A 17663-nucleotide genomic window follows, 5' to 3' on the forward strand; every position below is an offset into this window, starting at 1 on the left:
GCGCGCCGAGAGCGTGGCACGGCCCCGCGCCTAAATGGTTATCAGCCGGGGCACCCCTGCCAGCCTCCCTGGACTGCAAATTACAAACCACCATTAGCTTCCAACAGCGGGCGACCAACGGCCCCATTCTCTGGGCGCTGCTATATCGGCCAGGTATGATGTGTGCAGGGAAGTTGTTTGAAACTAGGGGCCCAGGTGATATTTTAAAAAATTTACTAGCGATGTAGAAAATTTGGCGCCTGTGAAATTACACGGTGGGCCCTCGGTGAAATTCGTATGAAGTAGACCAAATATCTACCCCACCTAACTTAACATCGCCCCATCTTCATAGTGTCCCCTTTTTTGTTCAGTTTCTTGGGTTGTAGCCTTGACGCAGGCTGTGGGTATAGGTCGTAGAGAATATCCAAGCTGGCTTCTTCTTGTAGGGATCTAAAAACGGACCCGAAGGACAAAGTGCCTTTCGCCTTAGACCCATAGCTCCAATGGCTTCACTGACCTCTGGGTGGGGTGGGAAGTAGTAGAGAGATTTAAAGGGGAAAGCCTTCAGCATTGTCACCACACACACACACCTGCCAGTTAAGGGGCTAGATGGCAGGCAGAGGACTCGTCTGTTGGAGCAGGCCTTCTGCCTCCTGCTCCTGCTTTTGTCCCCACAGCCTTGCTAGGCTGCACCACCAGGATCCTACCTGAGAGCAGACAGGTGAGAACAGCTACAAGCTCCGGGGTGGGATCACTCACACATACACACATGCCGTTATGTGGAGCACAGAGAGCTCAGATTTCAGAGGGTTCTTCTCCGTGACTCCTGCCCCTCCTGGGGGCTCAAAGGCAAGAGTCAAAGATCCTCAGGGTCATGCTTGGAGTGCCCTGGTGTGTTGATCCTCTCTTCCTCCTCTTCCTCTTCTTCCTCCTCCTGATCGTGTTCCTCCTCCCCTTCTGTCTTCTCTTGCCCATCTGTGATCTTTTCCTTTCCAGTCCAAGTTTCCTGTAGACACGCTAGGTTGGGTGTTAGAAAAGCAATTTAGATATTCGTCTGGGGGGTAGGGGAGGTTGTGGCTTGGCGGCAAAGGGGCCAGCCCCACACACTTACCAGTTTCAGCAGGGGGGAGCACATGACCTTCACAGAGAAAATGCTGTAAAGGCTGTTCCTGATGATGGAAGTACCAGTCTCCCACGACATCTTCGAACTCCTCCAGCATTGTCTCACACTGATCAAGTACAAGGGTCAGAAGGGAGTCTACTCTGCTGGGCTTTGGAAACCCTCCTGCTCTTCACTCCTGCCTGCCCACCCCACCATGAAGAGCAGGAAGCTAAACTTGGATTCCTGAGGCGGTGATCCTCATTCATTCAACCAAACGTTTACTAGCACCTCTTCTGCCAAGTAGGCTATTAAACACTCTGTGTCTTAGCTCCCTGCCTATAAAATGGGACATGGTAACAGTACCTACCACATAAAGTTGTTGTGAGGGTAAAATGAGGCAGCAGCTGGAAAGTATGTGGGTCCAAATCTGGCACATAGTAGGTGCTCACTATGTGGTAGTAGATATTACCAGCCTCTATTATTATTCCTTGATATGTTTCTGGGCCCACTTTAATCAATGACAGAGTTCTCATTCTGTCCCCTTCTCCCTGCTCAGCCTGGAGCAGGTGGACTCCCCAAGGATCTAGGTTCCCTTCTCGTTGCCCTGGGCAGTGCAGTATCATGTCCTACCTGCTTCTTGAGGAACGTGACTTCCACGCTGGGCTCGTCCCACAGCTCCAGAGGGATCCCCAGATCCACCTTCACCCCCTTCTGCACCAGACCTTTCAGCGTCGCCATGGTCTGACTCTGACCCTGAGAGACGGGAATCTGCGATCAGCCCAGCTCACTGCCCCACCTCCTTCCCCTTCTGCCACAGCTGCATTGTGTCAACTACCATAGACTGAGGGGTGAACTCCATGAGGGCGACGTGAGGGAGTCTAACAATGCGGAGGGGATGCTCTCCAGAGCCAGAGAGATATGGGTCCCAGGGGATACCCACTGTTGTTTCTGAAAAGTGGGACGCTGCCCTAGGGAAGAGTCTGACCTTGGCATATCTCAGTGAGCCCTTGCGCTCGGCATGAACACTGTAGTCCAGGATCCGGTCACACAGATTCTCCAAGGCCTCTTCCAGCCTTGTCTCTCTGTGAGAAGAGAGGAAACAAAGATTTCTTAGATGCTGTAGGAGCTCCCAGGCATCCCTCGGGGTTAGAAGGTAGAGGATCAACAAGAGTAACTCACGAAACACTGTAGGGGATGTGCCTCTTTCTCTTGCCAGTGTCTAGCACCTGCCCCAGCTCCAGCACCTCCCGAGATCGGCCAGTGCGACTCAGCTTTTCCTGCAGCTCCAGGCTCAGCAACTTACACACTAGATGTCCACAAGGATGTGAAAGATAAAAAACATTCCCACAACTCATTCTGTCGGTGAGCAAAAGCAGCAGACTCGAGCCAGACTGGCTGGGTTAGAATCCTGACTCAGCCACTTAATAGCTGTGTGGCAATTCTGCTGTGCCTTGGTTATGTGCCCTCCGCAAAACCTCACACCTGTTATTGAGATAACAATAGCGCAGAACCTCCTTCGTAGGCGTATGGTGAGGATTAAATAAATCAAGCTCGGTAAAGCCCCTAGAATAATGCCTGGCATATAGTGGGCACTGTATAAATGTTTGCTTTTATTCTGCAGTTATCTTTTGAGCTCCTCTATGCATGAGAGCAATAAGACCCGCTGTCCCTATCCACGGGACATTGCTGATGTAGCTGGGTAAAAATGATGACAGTGCGGTGTGATGGGCCCCACACTAGAGGTTAACAAGAGATTCGGTCTCTTTAGGAAACACAAAATGCATTCAGTGGCCTTTTACTGACTTGCTGCTAGCTTGTGATTTCCTTAAGGATGAGCATTGCGTCTGGTGCCACCCTGTCTGCTAGCAACTAGCACCTGACCTGGTATGAGGTGGGTCTCAAGAAAGGGAGTGGCCTACAAAGAAGTACCAAGCAAGCTCAACACAGGGCAGGTAACAAAAGTGCCTAAGATGTTCCAGGCACTATGCTAGGACCTTGGAGACACAGGTACTCTCCTTCCCTCCAAGGGCTTACAATATAGTGGGAGGTGACAGAAAAGGAAGAAGGCTTCCAAAGGAATTGACATCTAAACTCGGTCTTGAAGAGTCAAATATAGAAGGGAGAGGGTTATTTCAGGCCAAGGGAAAAAGTGTGCTGAGCCACAGAGCGCAAGGGGATAAGGCCGGCTCCGTGACAGCTGTGAAGTTCAGTGTGGCTGAATCATGGGCACTTTGAGGACAGGAGCGGAGGTACAGAAATATAAGAGCGGTGGGGGCCATACAGCAAAGAGACGTCTATAGTGTGCCCGAAACGGGTGTATTCTGATTGCAGCAGGAAGCCTGCAGAGGTGTTACAGCAAGGAGGAGAGGCAAGGTAGGCTCAGGTCATCCGGAAATGCAGGGTGGGGTGGGTTGAGGGGAAAAAGAATACAGGGAAGAAATTAAAGTCAGGAAGGCAACAAACCAGGGAATCAGGAAACTCAGTGGTGCAGCCCTGGTGCCCCCCCCCCACCCAGTCACCACTGTCATGAAGCCACATAAGACGCTGCTCACAGTAAAATCCATAAGTACACACACTTCGCAAAACTTCACACGTATGGGGAACCTCCTCCATTTCTTTGGCCTCTTTATGAGCTTCAGGGCGTTATTTGCATACAACCAAACCCTCCCTACAGCGTGGGGCCTGTAATTTGAGAGCTTCTCTGCAGGGGTGGAGCACAGGATGTCCATAGGTATGAGCCTCACACCCAGCTCCTGCAGGCTCCCCAGGCTTAGGTTTAGTGTCATGGCGGGGTGGGGGGGGACACACTTTAGATGCTCAGTAGAGTGGGTGATCCCGGGCCTATAGTCTCTGAACTACAATTCCCACAGATCCATGCGGCTACGCAAGCAAGAAAAAGCGGACTTCCTCTGGATGCCCTGTGGGAATTGTAGTGCCACAGCTGTGGGGTTGCTTTATGCATTCCCTCCCTTGACCCCCTTCGAATTCAGCCAGGCTCCACCAGAATCTCCCTCAGGTCTTCAAGGAGATCGAGTGGCCCGCCAATCACGGTCCATTTGGTCCTGTCCCGACTAAGGAGATGGGCTGAGGGATGCGAATAGGGGCCACTCCCTTTAGATACCTTCACATTTGCTGGGCAAGCGTTCTGTGTCATCGTCTTCCTCCTTCGGCGTCGCAACCCAAGCGCCATACACAGCCAAAATGAAAATCATCATCCCCAACCGTACAGGTCCCATGACCAAGTGCTGTCCACAACCAACAAGCCCTTGCCTTCAGACCAACTTCGGGAAGGCAGCGGGCCCTTTAAATTCCGAGGGGGTCGGCGGGAATTTCCATCCAGCTAGGCCTGGGAGACGCACGCGCAGTTCCGGGCCGGAAGTGGGTGGGGCCTCGTTGCCCTCCTGGCTATCCCGCCTAGGTTTTGTGGCGCTTCCTAGGGTCCTGGCCGCCGGGTAGTAAAAGTATAAACTGAAGTAATTTTAGCAGGAGGGTGTGCTCCTTGCACGTAGATAGAAAAATCCGCTTTTAATTCCACTTCAGGCCGTGAGCCCAAGAGACTCATTCGGGCTCGGGGAAGGGGCAGTGACTGCCTCTCCGTCTCTGCCAGGACCTGCTCCTGGAAGGGGGCGGGGCCAACATGGCGCCGAGCGCCGGGTGAGCGGCGCTTTGGCGGCGGTGAGAGTCTTTTTCTGCGTGGGGCGTTCGGCTGGCGGGGGCGGGTCTGAGTGCCACCCGGGACTAGGCCCTTTGAGGGGTCTGTGTGGGAGCCTGGAGGAGGACGGTGGGTTGTGTGTCCGCTCGCGTGCGGACTCTCTGTGTGCGTGTGTGTTTGCACTGGAGGATGTTGGGGGGATGAGGTGGGCTCTCAGCACCTTCTTCCACGCTGTACCCCATTGCTCGGGGAGCTTCGACTCGCTTCCCTGCTGGGGAAGCCACTACCCACATCCAGTTCAAGTTAGCCCTCTTCTGTGAAGCTTTCCTGCCGGCTCCACTGACCCGAGGGGCTCCTGAGGTCGTAGCGTGTTTTGTGAGCTGTTACTGGCAGAGGGTACGGAGGGTATTGAAGACTTAGTAAGAGTTCGCCAGTGACCTCTGGGATACGACAGTGTCTTATATACCCGGCGCCAGGCACAGAGTATGCGTGGAATAAATGTGTTCCCTAAACATAAGGCACAGTGGAGGAGGAGACCAAATTCTCTTTCGCCCCCGCGCTCACCCCTCCAGCACGCCCCCATCAACACCCCGCAGTCAGTCCTAAACACTTTTGACAGTAGTCTTCCTAGTGCCAACTTCAAGCGAGCCACCTTCCTTTTGGCCACAAATCAGGTTCCAAGCTGGGACCTGTATCTTGTTCATCTTGAGAATCGTACCGTGTATTTATCGAACACCTACATCTCTAAGGCTTATAATTCACTGATTTATTCAACAAATGATTTACTGAGTACAGATGCTCAGGTACCGGTGTGGGATCTTGTATACATCGGTGAGCATAACAGATTTTTGTCCACACAGTTGGGGGGAGGGGGGTGGAAAGGGAAGGTGTGGTGGTGATAAATAATTAGAAATGATACATTATCTGTTAGTCGATGTTAAATACCTTGAAGGGGAAAACCAGAGTGGGATTGGAGTGCGGTGCTAAATAGGGTGATGGGAATAGGCAGCCAAGCTGGCATCTGGGGATGAGCATTCGAGACAGAAGGAAAAGAGCAAAGGTCATAAAGCAAGAGCTTACCTGGGAGGTTTGAATAGTAGGAGGACATTGGGGCTGGAACAAGATGGAAGAAGGAAGGAAAGCAGACCAGAGATGTAGGGAGAGAGGGCAAATTATGAAGGGCCTTATAGACTGTAATTAGAATTTTGGATTTTACTCTGTGGCAAATGGGGAGCCATTTTGAGCAGAGAAATGACCTAGTGTGACTTCTCTTTTGTCAGAATCGCTCTGGCTGCTTTTTGAGCAGAGAAATGACCTCGTGTGACTTCTCTTTTGTCAGAATCGCTCTGGCTGCTGTGTTGGGAATAGATGTGGGGAGCAAGGATGGAAGCAGAAAGACCTTTTCAGGAGACTGTGGAAGGTAGCCAGGCGAGAGATGATGGCAACTTGGCCATGCAATGGGAGGGGAGAATCAGGTTGGGTCACCAGGCCGATTTGATGTGAGGGCTTATGTAGTTCCTGGATAGACGGCATTTTCATGAAGATGAAGAAAAACAAAGCAGATGGGGAGGGAGATTTAGTTGTAGAAATTGTAGGAGCTTAGTTGTAGAAGAGATTTTAAGTCGAGAGATTGATACACAAGTCCGACGTTAGGAAAGAACATTCTTGGCTGAGGATATAAACTTGGCCGCTGTCGGCCTATTATCAATACTAAAAATTGAGGGTAGTTGACATCACCAAAGGAGCACGTGCAGCTACAGAAGAAAACCAAAGATCGAGCCTACAATGATCCAGCATTAGGCAGATGAGAAGAGGAAAAACTGGTCAAGGAAACCAAGAGGAGGTGGCCAGTTGGGGTAGAAAGAAAGCCAGAAGGCAGCAGAGTAAGGAATTTTCAGGAGGGAGTAGTCAGCTAGAGTGTGTGCTGTTGGCAGGTCAGTATGATGAGGAGGGAGAGTGGACCTTGGATTGAACAATGTGGAGTCATCAGTGACCTTGATGAGTGGTTTCAGGGACCTGGTGGTGTCCAAAGCCTGCTTGGAGTAGGTGCAGGAGAAGAGAGGAGAGGAATTAGAAAGTTAAGATAACTCAGGGAGTTTGGTTGCAAGGAGGAGCTGGAAACCGGGGGTATATATTGGAGAGAAAGTGGAATGAAAAAAATAAAATTGTTTTATATTTGTAATTGTGGAATACACAAAAGCTCATCATTCTAAACCAATTCAAGTATACAGCGTAGTGGGATTAAGTATGTTCACCTCATTATACAACTGTCACACCATCCGTCCTTCCAGAATTCTTCATGTTGTAAAGCTGGAACTCAGTTGCCATCAAACACTGACTGCCCATTTTTCCCTGCCCTACCCGCGGTAACCCGTTTCCACTTGCGGAGTCTGTGAATTTGACTCCTCTAAGAACCTCACGTAAGTGGAATCGTACATCATCTCTCCTTTTGTGGCTGCTTGATTATACTCACCATCGTGTCCTAAGGGTTCATCCGTGGTATGGCACAGGTCCGAATCTCCTTCCTTTTTAAGGCTGAAAACCATTCCTTTGCAGGGATAGACCACCGTTTTGTTTTCTTAAGATGGGAGAAGTAACCACATTTTGTAGGCTGGCCGGAATGACTGATTGGGTAGGTTGAAACCTTGGTGGAGATGCCGGGAGGAAGCAGTGTTGGGAGTTGGTGAGAGGCCCAAGCAGCTTCTCTTAGGTTGGGGATGCCTGGGTGGTTAAGCATCCAACCTTTTTTTTTTTTTTTTTTAAGGTTATTTATTTATTTGAGAGGGTGCATAAGCAGAGGGAGAAGCAGACTCCCTACTAAGCAGGGATCCCAGACGTGAGGCTTGATCCCAGGACCCTGGGATCATGACCTGAGCTGAAGGCAGACGCTTAGCGACTGAGCCACCCAGGTACCCCAAGTGTCCAGCTCTTGATCTCAGCCCAGGTCTTGATCTCAGGGTCGTGAGTTCAAGCCCCATAATGGGCTCTGTGCTGGGTGTAGAGCCTATTTAAATATTTAAGGTAGGGGGCGCCTGGGTGGCTCAGTGGGTTAAGCCGCTGCCTTCTGCTCAGGTCATGATCTCAGGGTCCTGGGATGGAGTCCCGCATCGGGCTCTCTGCTCAGCAGGGAGCCTGCTTCCCTCTATCTCTCTCTCTGCCTGCCTCACCATCTACTTGTGATCTCTCTCTGTCAAATAAGTAAATAAAATCTTTTAAAAAAAAATAAAATAAAAATAAAAAATAAATAAATAAATATTTAAGGTAGCAGGTGAGGAGGCAGAGGATGTGGGTGCCGGTGCTGTTAGGTCGGTAGATGTCGTGGGAATCTGTGGAGGTCTCTTCTGATGGCCTGAAGAAGGAGGAGAGGAGGTGTCACATGGGACAGAGGGAGACTGAGGGCACAGAGGTGTAGCAGATGAAGAGCGGTTGTCCGGCAGCATGAGGGGTTCGTTCGAAGTTCACGGCCATGAGTTTAAAGTAAGAACTGGTCGGGGTGGTTGTGTGTGTTCTCGTCACGCTCAGTTGTACGGGTGTATGGGCTCAGAGTGGGAGCGTTGTATCTGTTACTGCGTGTGCGTCAAGCACGAATAATGGTGCAAGAAGGGGCAGGAGAGGCGCAGGCGTACACCAAACCGCCTCAGGAAACCAGGCCCGTTCCGCATCCCAAATATGGGGAAGAAAGCCAGAGCTGGGAGAATGTCGGTAATTTGCCCAAATAACCCAGCTAGGGAATCGAGGGCCAGGATTTCCACCGAGGCCACGTCTGTTCACCTTGCCCAGCACCGGGCACAGGATCGGAGCTCAGTACACTGTGTGCCGCTGCGGATTGCTACCTGCTTCTGTTACCCTTGGCGCTGACTTTTTTTTTTTTTTTTTTTTAAATCTCTTCTGCCCGCCGCATCCACCTGCCAGGGTCTCCATCTCTCCACCCTGGGGTGTCACTCTTTGGGGGAGGGAAGGCAGGGCTCCAGAATGGCCGAAGAGAAGAAGCTGAAACTCAGCAACACGGTGCTGCCCTCCGAGTCGATGAAGGTGGTGGCCGAGTCCATGGGGATCGCCCAGATTCAGGAGGAGACCTGCCAGCTGCTGACCGATGAGGTCAGTTACCGCATCAAGGAGATTGCCCAGGTAACCTGACCCGTCCACCCAGCCATGCATCGTGTCAAGGTCGCGCTGCCCAGGACCCTTCTTCAAGCTGTCAGGCTGATGTCTGTCTGCCTTCCACCCCCCAGGATGCCTTGAAGTTCATGCACATGGGGAAGCGGCAGAAACTCACCACCAGTGACATTGACTACGCGCTGAAGCTAAAGAATGTCGAGGTGACTGGGACACATAGGGTTGAGGCGGGCGCGGGGGCCGGGGGCGGCGGCAGGGTGGTGAGACCCGTCCTCTCCGGTGCTGCGTTTGCCTTCAGCCGTGCCTCCTCGGGCTCCCTTCTTACCCCGGTGTCTCTCTCCTCCTCTAGCCACTCTACGGCTTCCACGCTCAGGAGTTCATTCCTTTCCGTTTCGCCTCTGGCGGGGGCCGGGAGCTTTACTTCTACGAGGAGAAGGAGGTTGATCTGAGCGACATCATCAATACCCCTCTGCCCCGGGTGCCCCTGGACGTCTGCCTCAAAGGTCAGGGGCAGGGAGAGCAAGGTGGTGGGGAGGAGGGGAAGGGGGTCGGGGTGGCGAGTGGGGAAGCCCGCTGCGTGAGATGGCTTGTGACTTGCAGGGAGTGGGAGCAGCACAGGGGGGCTCCTTAGTGTCCACGTCCAGCCCGCAGTTCAATCTGACACCTTCTTTCCTTGCAGCTCATTGGCTGAGCATCGAAGGCTGCCAGCCGGCCATCCCAGAAAATCCGCCCCCAGGTAACCTTGTCCAGAGCCCAGCCCTCCACCTCCCCTCCCCTCTCCTTCCTTTCCAACCCCTGCCACTCTCGTCACCCCTGCTGTGACTGCTTTGCCACCAGCTCCCAAAGAACAGCAGAAGGCTGAGGCCACGGAACCCCTGAAGTCAGCAAAGCCAGGCCAGGAGGAAGATGGGCCCTTGAAAGGCAAAGGTCAAGGGGCTGCTCCAGCCGACGGCAAAGGTCAGTACTGCTAGGCCAGGCCTCCCCGGCTCCTGTGCCAGAGCCAGATGGTGAGCTGTGAGGCGGCTGAGGGCTGGGCAGGGGGCGAGACCTGTGGCGAGGGAGCCCTGAAAGGAGCCAGGCCCGGGTCTCACTGGGTGGGGAGCACAGGTTTGTCTTGTCCAAGGCCTCTCCTGGAGCTTTTGTTTTCAAACCTGTCTTCCCGATTCACCCAGGGAAAGAGAAGAAGGCGCCACCCCTGCTGGAGGGCGCCCCTTTGCGGCTGAAGCCGCGCAGTATCCACGAGCTGTCTGTGGAGCAGCAGCTGTACTACAAGGAGATCACCGAGGCCTGCGTGGGCTCCTGTGAGGCCAAGAGAGCGGTGAGGCCCCACTGCCCCCGCCCCCCGGGTCCCTTCCTCCCCGAAGCCCCACGGATCCCTGCCCGCCCTCCCCCACTCACGCCCTCCCCCCACAGGAGGCTCTGCAGAGCATTGCGACGGACCCGGGGCTCTATCAGATGCTGCCACGATTCAGCACCTTCATCTCGGAGGGGGTGAGCGCAGGCAGATGGCTAGGACGGAGGAGCAGGTTCCGGGTGGTGAGGCGGCGCTGGGGGAGCTCACCCGAGGGCCTCGCTGTCCCGTCACGTCTCCCCACAGGTCCGTGTGAACGTGGTGCAGAACAATCTGGCCCTGCTCATCTACCTGATGCGCATGGTGAAGGCGCTGATGGACAACCCCACGCTGTACCTCGAGAAATACGTGAGCCGCCCTGCCCGCCCCCCTTGCCCCACCAGGGCCGCCAGCGAGAATCCGCTTGTCTGAATCCGCCAGCTCTCGCCTTCTTCCTTAGGTGCACGAGTTGATTCCGGCTGTGATGACATGCATTGTGAGCAGACAGCTGTGCCTACGGCCAGATGTGGACAATCACTGGGCCCTTCGGGACTTTGCTGCCCGCCTCGTGGCCCAGATCTGCAAGCATTTCAGCACAACCACTAACAACATCCAGTCCCGGATCACCAAGACCTTCACCAAGGTGAGCAAGAAACAGGAGTGTGGGGGTGCCTGGGCAGCTCAGCGGGCTGGGCGCTGGGCTCTTGATTTCAGCTCAGGTCGTGATCTCGGTCGTGGAATTGAGCTGTGGTGGCCCGTGCTCAGCAGGGAGTCTGCCTGAGAGTCTCTCTCCGTCTGCCTCTGCCCACTACCTCCCCCTCAAATTAGTAAATAAATCTTAAAGAATGAGGAATGTAATCAGTTTCATCCCTCCAACCCAGGGTGGTGACCAGGACAAAGGTCTTCAGCCAAGCCAGAGGCCAGTCAGTGTGGAGCGAGGAAAGGACACTGAAAACACAGGGCAGAGGGGCAGGGCCTCGAACTCGGGCCTTCTCTGTAATGCCTTAATGATTCACAATAAAAGCATGTTCATGAGACTCGGTCCTTAATAGTCTCTCAGGCCCCCCACTTTTTTTTAAAGATTTTATTTATTTGACACAGAGATCACAAGTAGGCAGAGAGGCTGGCAGAGAGAGAGGAAGGAAAGCAAGCTCCCTGCTGAGCAGAGCCCACTGCAGGGCTCGATCCCAGGACGCTGGGACCATGCCCTGAGCGGAAGGCAGAGGCTTTAACCCACGGAGCCGCCCAGGCGCCGCCTTGCAGGCCCCTTGACCCAGGTTTTTAATTCCTTCCCCAACAGAGCTGGGTGGACGAGAAGACTCCGTGGACCACGCGTTACGGCTCCATCGCCGGCCTGGCAGAGCTGGGACACGATGTGAGGCCCCGGGAGTAGGGGGAGCGTGGAGGAAAGGAGCTATCTTGGGTCCTAGTGGGCAAGAGCCCCACCCGGGAGACCCCATGGTGACCCCGGGATCCTGACTTCACCTTTCCAACAGGTGATTAAGACTCTGATTCTGCCACGGCTGCAGCAGGAGGGGGAGCGGATCCGCAGCGTCCTGGACGGCCCTGTGCTGAGCAACATTGACCGCATCGGAGCGGACCACGTGCAGAGCCTCCTCCTGGTGACCAGAGCCCCCATCCCTGCACTTCTCCGCACTTCTATCCCCCCCCACACACACAACACTATCTTCAGCCAGGGTTGGCTTTTATTCCCTCGTCCTGTACTTGCCTCATACATTCAGAGCCCAGTTCTGCTGTGCAGATGGAGACCAAGGCACCGAGAGGTTAAGTAAGAAAAGAGATCATAACTCTCAGCCCAGGACGTCCCCGTCGGGACTGCCCAAGGCTTCTGCGTCACTGCGCTCCGTTCCGTGCAAGGCCTCACCCTATGGACCAACCACCCCTTAGACATCACCAGTGAATTCAGCAAGCCGCCCAGTCACACCAGTGGGTGCTTGTTTTCTTCTGCAGAAAAGCCAGTGGCCCTTACACACACGGTGACCCCAGCAGTCTGGCCTGCGCCAGGAGCATATTGAGATATCAGGCGTCTCCTCCTCACCCCTTCCCTGTTCCCCTTCCCCGCGGGCCCGGCCTCCACCTACTGGCTTTTTGCTTTCTCTGCAGAAACACTGTGCCCCTGTGCTGGCAAAGCTGCGCCTGCCACCTGACAATCAGGATGCTTATCGGGCAGAATTTGGGTCCCTCGGACCCCTCCTCTGCTCCCATGTTGTCAAGGCCCGGGCCCAGGCCGCCCTCCAGGCTCAGCAGGTCAATAGGACCACTCTGACCATCACTCAGGTCTGTGATGGCGGCGGTGAGGGGGCGGGGGTTGGTGAAGAAACACGTGGAGGGCGGCACTCACACAGACTTGAGCTTGCTTTTGGAAAACACAGGGCCTCTGAGAGAGCAGTGTTGGGGAGAGTCCAGGCCCCCTTTGTGGATGATTCCCCAACCCCAGGGAGACCCGCCGAGGAGCAGCAACAGGGGACCCTGCTTTTCTTAGACGTTGACTTTTTTTCCCGCTTCTCCTTCCTGCAGCCCCGGCCCACGCTGACCCTCTCACAGGCCCCTCAGCCCGGCCCTCGCACCCCTGGCTTGCTGAAGGTCCCAGGCTCCATCGCACTGCCGGTGCAGACGCTGGTGTCCGCGCGAGCTGCCGCCCCGCCTCAGCCGTCCCCTCCTCCGACCAAGTTTATTGTCATGTCGTCCTCCTCCAGCGCCTCGTCCACCCAACAGGTACCGGGGGCCATGTGGGACCGGGGGGAGAGGGGGAGAGCATGACCAGGGTTACCTCCAAGTACCTTGGGGGCCCCAGAGTAGAGCCCAGTTCCCTCTGGGCCCAAAGACGAGAGCAGGAAGGGGCACTCTGAGGAGGCCCACGAGGCCATGGCCGCTCGTCCCTGAGCAGCGCGCTCGGGCTGGCAGCAGCCTCCAGGCTCCCCCAGGCAGCGCCTTTCCTTCCCTCCCCCAGGTCCTGTCCCTCAGCACTTCAGCCCCTGGCTCAGGCTCCACCACTACCTCTCCCGTCACCACCACAGTCCCCAGCGTGCAGCCCATCGTCAAGCTGGTCTCCACTGCCACCACCGCACCCCCCAGCACGGCTCCGTCTGGGCCCGGCAGCGTCCAGAAGTACATCGTGGTCTCTCTCCCCCCTACGGGGGAGGGCAAAGGAGGCCCCGCCTCCCACCCTTCTCCGGCTCCTCCCGCGTCCTCAGCCCCCTCCCCGCTGGGGGGCAGTGCCCTGTGTGGGGGGAAACAGGAAGCTGGGGATAGCCCCCCTCCGGCTCCAGGGACTCCGAAAGCTAATGGCTCCCAGCCCCCTGGGTCTGGCTCCCCTCAGCCTGCGCCTTAACGCTGTTGCACATCTGCCAACTTTCTTTTGTCTCAACTCTGTGTCTCTCTCTCATGCGCGCGTGCGGGGTCGAAGGAAGTAATAGTTTGCTTCCTCCGTGTTCCTTTTTTTTTTTTTTTTTTTTTTTTTAAGATATTGTACAGCCAGTTCCTCAGAATAAAAGTCTGATTTGTAAGTTCTGATCCACCTCGGCCCTTCCTGTGTCAGGTACCACGGGAAGGTGGAGCCTGCCAACCCGGCCTCCTCTCCGGGCCTCTCAGGACGCCCCAGCCAGGTCCACAGCCACGGGCCAGAAGGTGGACAAGATAGGGTCATCCTCTCCAGCTGCCCAGACGACCACCTTTGCTGCCTGGGGCCCGGTCTGGGGAGCCTCAGATCCGGATGACGTAGGCATCGCTGTGGCTCAGGTGTCGCACCCACTTGTGGGGGTTGGTGTTGCCGCACGGTCTGAACGCCAGCCTGAGGAAGCGAACCTGGAGGCCGGAGCACGTGTGCCGGGGAAGTTCAAACGAGAGGCTGGCAGGGCCCAGACCCAGAGGGGCCGAGGTGGAGGGTCCTTGACCGGGAGGCCCGGGGAGGCCTGGAACATCCATCTGGAAGGGACAGAGGCCGGGGAGAGGTACTGAGGCCCAGAGAGGATGGAGAGCGGGGAGGCCCACCGCAGGAGGAGGGACGGGTTGGGGCTGAACGTGCAGGCGGAGGGGAGGATCTGAGAGTCCGCAGCTTGTACCTGGAAAAGGCCTGACAGCTGGGAGCCGCCCTGAACCCGAGGCAGGTCCCAGCGAAGGGCGCCCTCCCCCAGCTCTGCCTTCTGCTCGGGGCCGCTCAGCTCCTGAGACAGGCTGGAATTCGGAGAAACGCTGGGCTCAGTCCCTGCCTTCCCGGGGCAGGCCAGTTCCACCCTTCCCGGGGCCACCCTCTCGTCCAGGGAAGTGGGTGCAACTGCCCGAGCCCCCGTGGCTCGCCCACTAACCTGATCACCCCTCGTGGCAGGGGAAGGTGCAGCCTGACATTGAGAGCTTGGCTGCAAAGGAAAAAGGAACAGAGTCAGCCCCGTGTTTCATTCACATCACAACTAGGGATCAGCACCAGTGCTCCCCCGTCCCCTTCCCCAGCCCTCCTGCCTCTAACGGAACAGGATTCTGAAGCTGGCGGATGCACCTGAAGGCAGGAGCAGTAGGTATGTGGGCCCTGTGTCCTCCCCCCCTGCAGAAGGAGCTAGGCTAAGCCCCGCCTGTACCTTTTTGGGGGCAGGTCGCATCGTAACTTCAGGTAAACCTGGAGCCTGGGTGGAAGGGCACGGTGGGGTTACTGGCAGCTCACATCCTCCCATTCACCCCCCTGCCCCTCACAACCCCGCGGCCTCCATGCGTGGCTGCTGCTGGGTCGTGCCCCAAGCAACGGATCCACTAAGGGCTGAATCCACGTTGTGGGGAGGGTGTCTTTTTCTGACTTCTATCCTGTTACCACCACTCCTCCGTAATGAGTTTCGGGAGCATCTTGGTATTAGCTTAGACTTCAGAGAAGTTCTAGAACAGGGAAATGGTCTCACCTGCCTGAGCCTCGGTCCCATTGCACAGAGGGAAAGAGCCGGAAGGGGAGCGGGGAGGGGAGGTCGTCTGAGAGTTGGTACCGCATCACAGTCAGCTGGGACCAGACAAGAACGGAGATCAGTTTGGTCTCCTCACCCCTGAACTGCCTCCCTTCCCCATAGTGGATGGAACACGCTAGGCCAGCCCAATCCTCACCTCGCCCTGAGGGGGCTGTAGGCGCAGAATTCGATGAGACTCAAACTCTTCCAGAAGCACTGAGCTGTGAAACGAGACCTCATCCACCCGGATCCCCGGTCCGTAGCCTGGAAGGAGAGAGAGTCTCTTGGAACCCACGTGTGGGAGAGAAGAGCAGCCGGGGCGAGCTGGGCGAGAACGTGTCTCTGTCCCACGCCACTTCCGGCTGGTGATGCAGGAGCGAGAGACCTACTTTCTTCTCACCTCTCAGTTCTGACTTCCCCACACAAAATTCCTCCGTCAGACCGATGCGCATTTCTGTCAGAGAAAAGAATGTCAGAAAAGGCTGCCAGATACCACCGTACAAGGCACCAAGGAGCCTGTCCCAGAACCCACCCTGGGCCAAGCCTACACACTTCTCACCAGAGCCACTGGGAAGAAAGCTCTTGAGCCGGATCTCTCCCTGCACGTCTACCTTCAGCAACGAGCCCTAAGAATAGCAGAGAGCTCAATGCCCAGAGGTGACACCCCGCAATGCCCCAGACATTTTCCAAATGCCGTCTGTCCTCAGCTTCAGGGCTGGGGGCCCAAACTTACGTTAGAGGCTATGAGCACGGACAACCTCTCGACCACATCCAAAAACACTTCGTTCTTTTGGCTCTGAGGAAGAGAGATTTGGACGCTTGGAGGCTGAACAGCCTGTGTCCTCAAGTGGACAAACAGGACAGGGCAGTGGAGGCTAGAACCCCGGGGTGGGGACACGGGGGTTAGGGAAGAGATAATCCACATCTAGCAACGCAAGGATCTCCATCTCTGGCGTCCCCGGAAAAAAATCAGAGGGTCTGAACCCATCACACCTGTCCTCACCTGGTCAGAGCGGCTGGCCAGGACGGGGCGGCTGGCTGCACTGCTGGGGGCCACTTTGCTCTGCTGCGTCTCGGCCCCGAACTGGAAAGCACCCAAAGCAACAATCTTCAGGTTCGACGCCACCCACCAACCCTCCTCCTCCTCCTCCCCTTGACTAACCAAGCCAACACTGCTGAGGTCAAAAAGGCTGAAGGGCTTGCTGACCACAGCCTCTGTCTGGATGAAGTTTCGCAGCATCTCCATGGACGTGGTCTGTACGTAGCCATAGTCCTGCCGGCAGAGGAAGGACAGCCAGTGGGTGATCAGCGCAGGAAAGGGGTGAAAATGAATGTACTCAGCCTCCCCATCCCAGCACACATCAGCAGGGTGTGGAGTGCCGTGGAGGAGACCCCCTGGCCCTCACCAGCACTTCATCCAGGAGTTCGTAGACAAGAGCCACGTTGCGGGAGATGGTCCCCTCATTCAAGGAGCCACAGTAATCGCCCAGGAGAGTGGCCAACCTGAGAAAACAGGGCGGTCGGAGCGTGCATATCCTCCTGCGCGCGCGCATCCCCGCGCCCCGGTGCCCGGTCCTGCCCTCCTCACCGGGAGAGCAGCTCTAGGAGGCTGAAGGGAGAAATGTTTTCTGAAGTCGTGGCCACCAAATAGAGGCCGCTGTGTCTGATGTGAATGAAATGACGGTCATCGTGGTGCTGAGGCAGAGGCGGGGAAGAGAGCGTTAGGGACAGAATTGTGCGAAGGGCCCGCGAGACTTCCTAGCGGTGGGCCTTGGGGTGAGCCAGGGACACCCCCACCCCCGCCCGGGACCCAGCTGCTTAATGTGTCGGCGGAGGGAGTCCCCAGCACCTACTCCGGAGTGGCGGAGCTGTGCCCGGTATAGCGTTAGCGCTCGAGAAACTGTCGCTCGGATTATTTGGTAGCGTGTACCCCCCCACCAAGCACAAGCTCTCAGGGAAACAGCGCCGGGCGGAAGGAGGCGCCCCCCACTCCCAGCCCGACGGGAGCCTACCCCACGCCCCGCCACTGGTTACCATGACAACCGGGGACTCATCTCCGGACAGTCCCGTCAGCTTCCGGTAGAAGAGCTCGGCCACATCCCGACCGCCAGTGTCCCCGCGGACTGACCGGAAGGAAGGGCAGCTAAGGAGTCAGCGACACAGGCTGGCTCTGGGGCGCTACTCCCACCCAGGCCCCTCCTCCCGCCCCGCAGGTCAAGGATACAATCCTTGTAGATGAGCGGGTCCCCTTTGGAAGACAGAATGAAGAACTGGGAGATCATGGCGGTTCCGGAGAGTAGGCAAGGAGACAGCGAAAGTCTGGCCTGCCCCGCCCTGCGGCCCCGGAACAAAAGGACGCGAGGAGGCTGGCCCTTTAAGAGCGATCTCTCCTCTGCCCTTGCCAGCTCGGACCGCGGAAAACCCGGCGCCCGCCCCGCCCCGTCCCGCCTTTTCCTCCCGGTGCCCGCGATGCTGCCCCATCACTCAGTCCACGCTCGCCCGGTAATTGGCCGAGGCTGGGGCCTGGGAGGGGCGAAGAGC

At 56.2% G+C, this 17663-nt stretch overlaps 3 protein-coding genes across 8 annotated transcripts; 1 reads left to right on the forward strand and 2 right to left on the reverse strand.

Moving 5' to 3' along the window:
- The first annotated feature begins 17 nt into the window (after positions 1 to 17).
- TAF6 (TATA-box binding protein associated factor 6) lies at positions 18 to 13717 on the forward strand. 5 transcript variants are annotated; one of them, XM_045075057.1, is made up of 15 exons: positions 18 to 153; positions 8646 to 8861; positions 8966 to 9052; positions 9199 to 9352; positions 9529 to 9585; positions 9687 to 9806; positions 10022 to 10167; positions 10263 to 10340; positions 10447 to 10548; positions 10640 to 10822; positions 11480 to 11554; positions 11676 to 11801; positions 12304 to 12477; positions 12718 to 12915; positions 13151 to 13717. In XM_045075057.1, the coding sequence occupies exons 2-15, from the start codon at positions 8706 to 8708 to the stop codon at positions 13529 to 13531; spliced, it is 2037 nt and encodes a 678-aa protein (XP_044930992.1). In that variant the 5' UTR covers positions 18 to 153; positions 8646 to 8705; the 3' UTR covers positions 13532 to 13717. The 5 variants fall into 5 exon arrangements, with proteins under 5 accessions (XP_044930992.1, XP_004781876.1, XP_004781878.1 ...); XM_004781819.3 differs by lacking the exon at positions 18 to 153 and adding an exon at positions 4548 to 4756; XM_004781821.3 differs by lacking the exon at positions 18 to 153 and adding an exon at positions 4712 to 4735.
- Positions 197 to 4446, reverse strand: CNPY4 (canopy FGF signaling regulator 4). The gene is made up of 6 exons (XM_004781822.3): positions 4203 to 4446; positions 2261 to 2387; positions 2067 to 2163; positions 1712 to 1834; positions 1091 to 1208; positions 197 to 996 (listed from the first exon to the last, which is right to left on the reverse strand). Exons 1-6 carry the CDS (start codon positions 4315 to 4317, stop codon positions 836 to 838), a joined length of 741 nt encoding a protein of 246 aa, XP_004781879.1. The 5' UTR covers positions 4318 to 4446; the 3' UTR covers positions 197 to 835.
- Positions 13718 to 13859: 142 nt separating the features above from the next.
- On the reverse strand, positions 13860 to 17618 carry AP4M1 (adaptor related protein complex 4 subunit mu 1). Of its 2 annotated transcripts, none has more exons than XM_045075058.1 (15): positions 17347 to 17618; positions 17157 to 17265; positions 16711 to 16817; positions 16529 to 16625; positions 16285 to 16395; positions 16126 to 16206; positions 15856 to 15918; positions 15682 to 15748; positions 15523 to 15576; positions 15280 to 15386; positions 15084 to 15178; positions 14772 to 14816; positions 14505 to 14555; positions 14262 to 14373; positions 13860 to 14124 (listed from the first exon to the last, which is right to left on the reverse strand). In XM_045075058.1, exons 1-15 carry the CDS (start codon positions 17601 to 17603, stop codon positions 13903 to 13905), a joined length of 1578 nt encoding a protein of 525 aa, XP_044930993.1. In that variant the 5' UTR covers positions 17604 to 17618; the 3' UTR covers positions 13860 to 13902. The 2 variants fall into 2 exon arrangements, with proteins under 2 accessions (XP_044930993.1, XP_004781874.1); XM_004781817.3 differs by having other exon boundaries at positions 17157 to 17245; positions 17347 to 17533.
- Between the last annotated feature and the right edge of the window lie 45 nt (positions 17619 to 17663).

The sequence above is a fragment of the Mustela putorius genome, unplaced genomic scaffold, assembly GCF_011764305.1.
Source record: "Mustela putorius furo isolate JIRA1106 unplaced genomic scaffold, ASM1176430v1.1 tig00000139_pilon_pilon_pilon, whole genome shotgun sequence".
NCBI lineage: Eukaryota > Metazoa > Chordata > Mammalia > Carnivora > Mustelidae > Mustela > Mustela putorius.

Excerpts from the sequence above, each read along its gene's own strand:
- CNPY4 (XM_004781822.3), bottom strand. The coding sequence starts at position 4,317 with ATGGGACCTGTACGGTTGGGGATGATGATTTTCATTTTGGCTGTGTAT. Across the intron at positions 2,164-2,260 it reads CACATCCCCTACAGTGTTTC|AGAGACAAGGCTGGAAGAGG; the intron begins GTGAGTTACTCT and ends CTCTTCTCACAG. Across the intron at positions 1,209-1,711 it reads TCACGTTCCTCAAGAAGCAG|TGTGAGACAATGCTGGAGGA; the intron begins GTAGGACATGAT and ends GTACTTGATCAG.
- AP4M1 (XM_045075058.1), bottom strand. The coding sequence starts at position 17,603 with ATGGGGCAGCATCGCGGGCACCGGGAGGAAAAGGCGGGACGGGGCGGG. Across the intron at positions 16,396-16,528 it reads AACTCCTGGATGAAGTGCTG|GACTATGGCTACGTACAGAC; the intron begins GTGAGGGCCAGG and ends CTCTGCCGGCAG. Across the intron at positions 16,207-16,284 it reads ACCTCAGCAGTGTTGGCTTG|TTCGGGGCCGAGACGCAGCA; the intron begins GTTAGTCAAGGG and ends GGTGCTTTCCAG.
- TAF6 (XM_004781818.3), top strand. The coding sequence starts at position 7,318 with ATGGGAGAAGTAACCACATTTTGTAGGCTGGCCGGAATGACTGATTGG. Across the intron at positions 9,053-9,198 it reads TGAAGCTAAAGAATGTCGAG|CCACTCTACGGCTTCCACGC; the intron begins GTGACTGGGACA and ends CTCCTCCTCTAG. Across the intron at positions 9,586-9,686 it reads CCCAGAAAATCCGCCCCCAG|CTCCCAAAGAACAGCAGAAG; the intron begins GTAACCTTGTCC and ends CTTTGCCACCAG.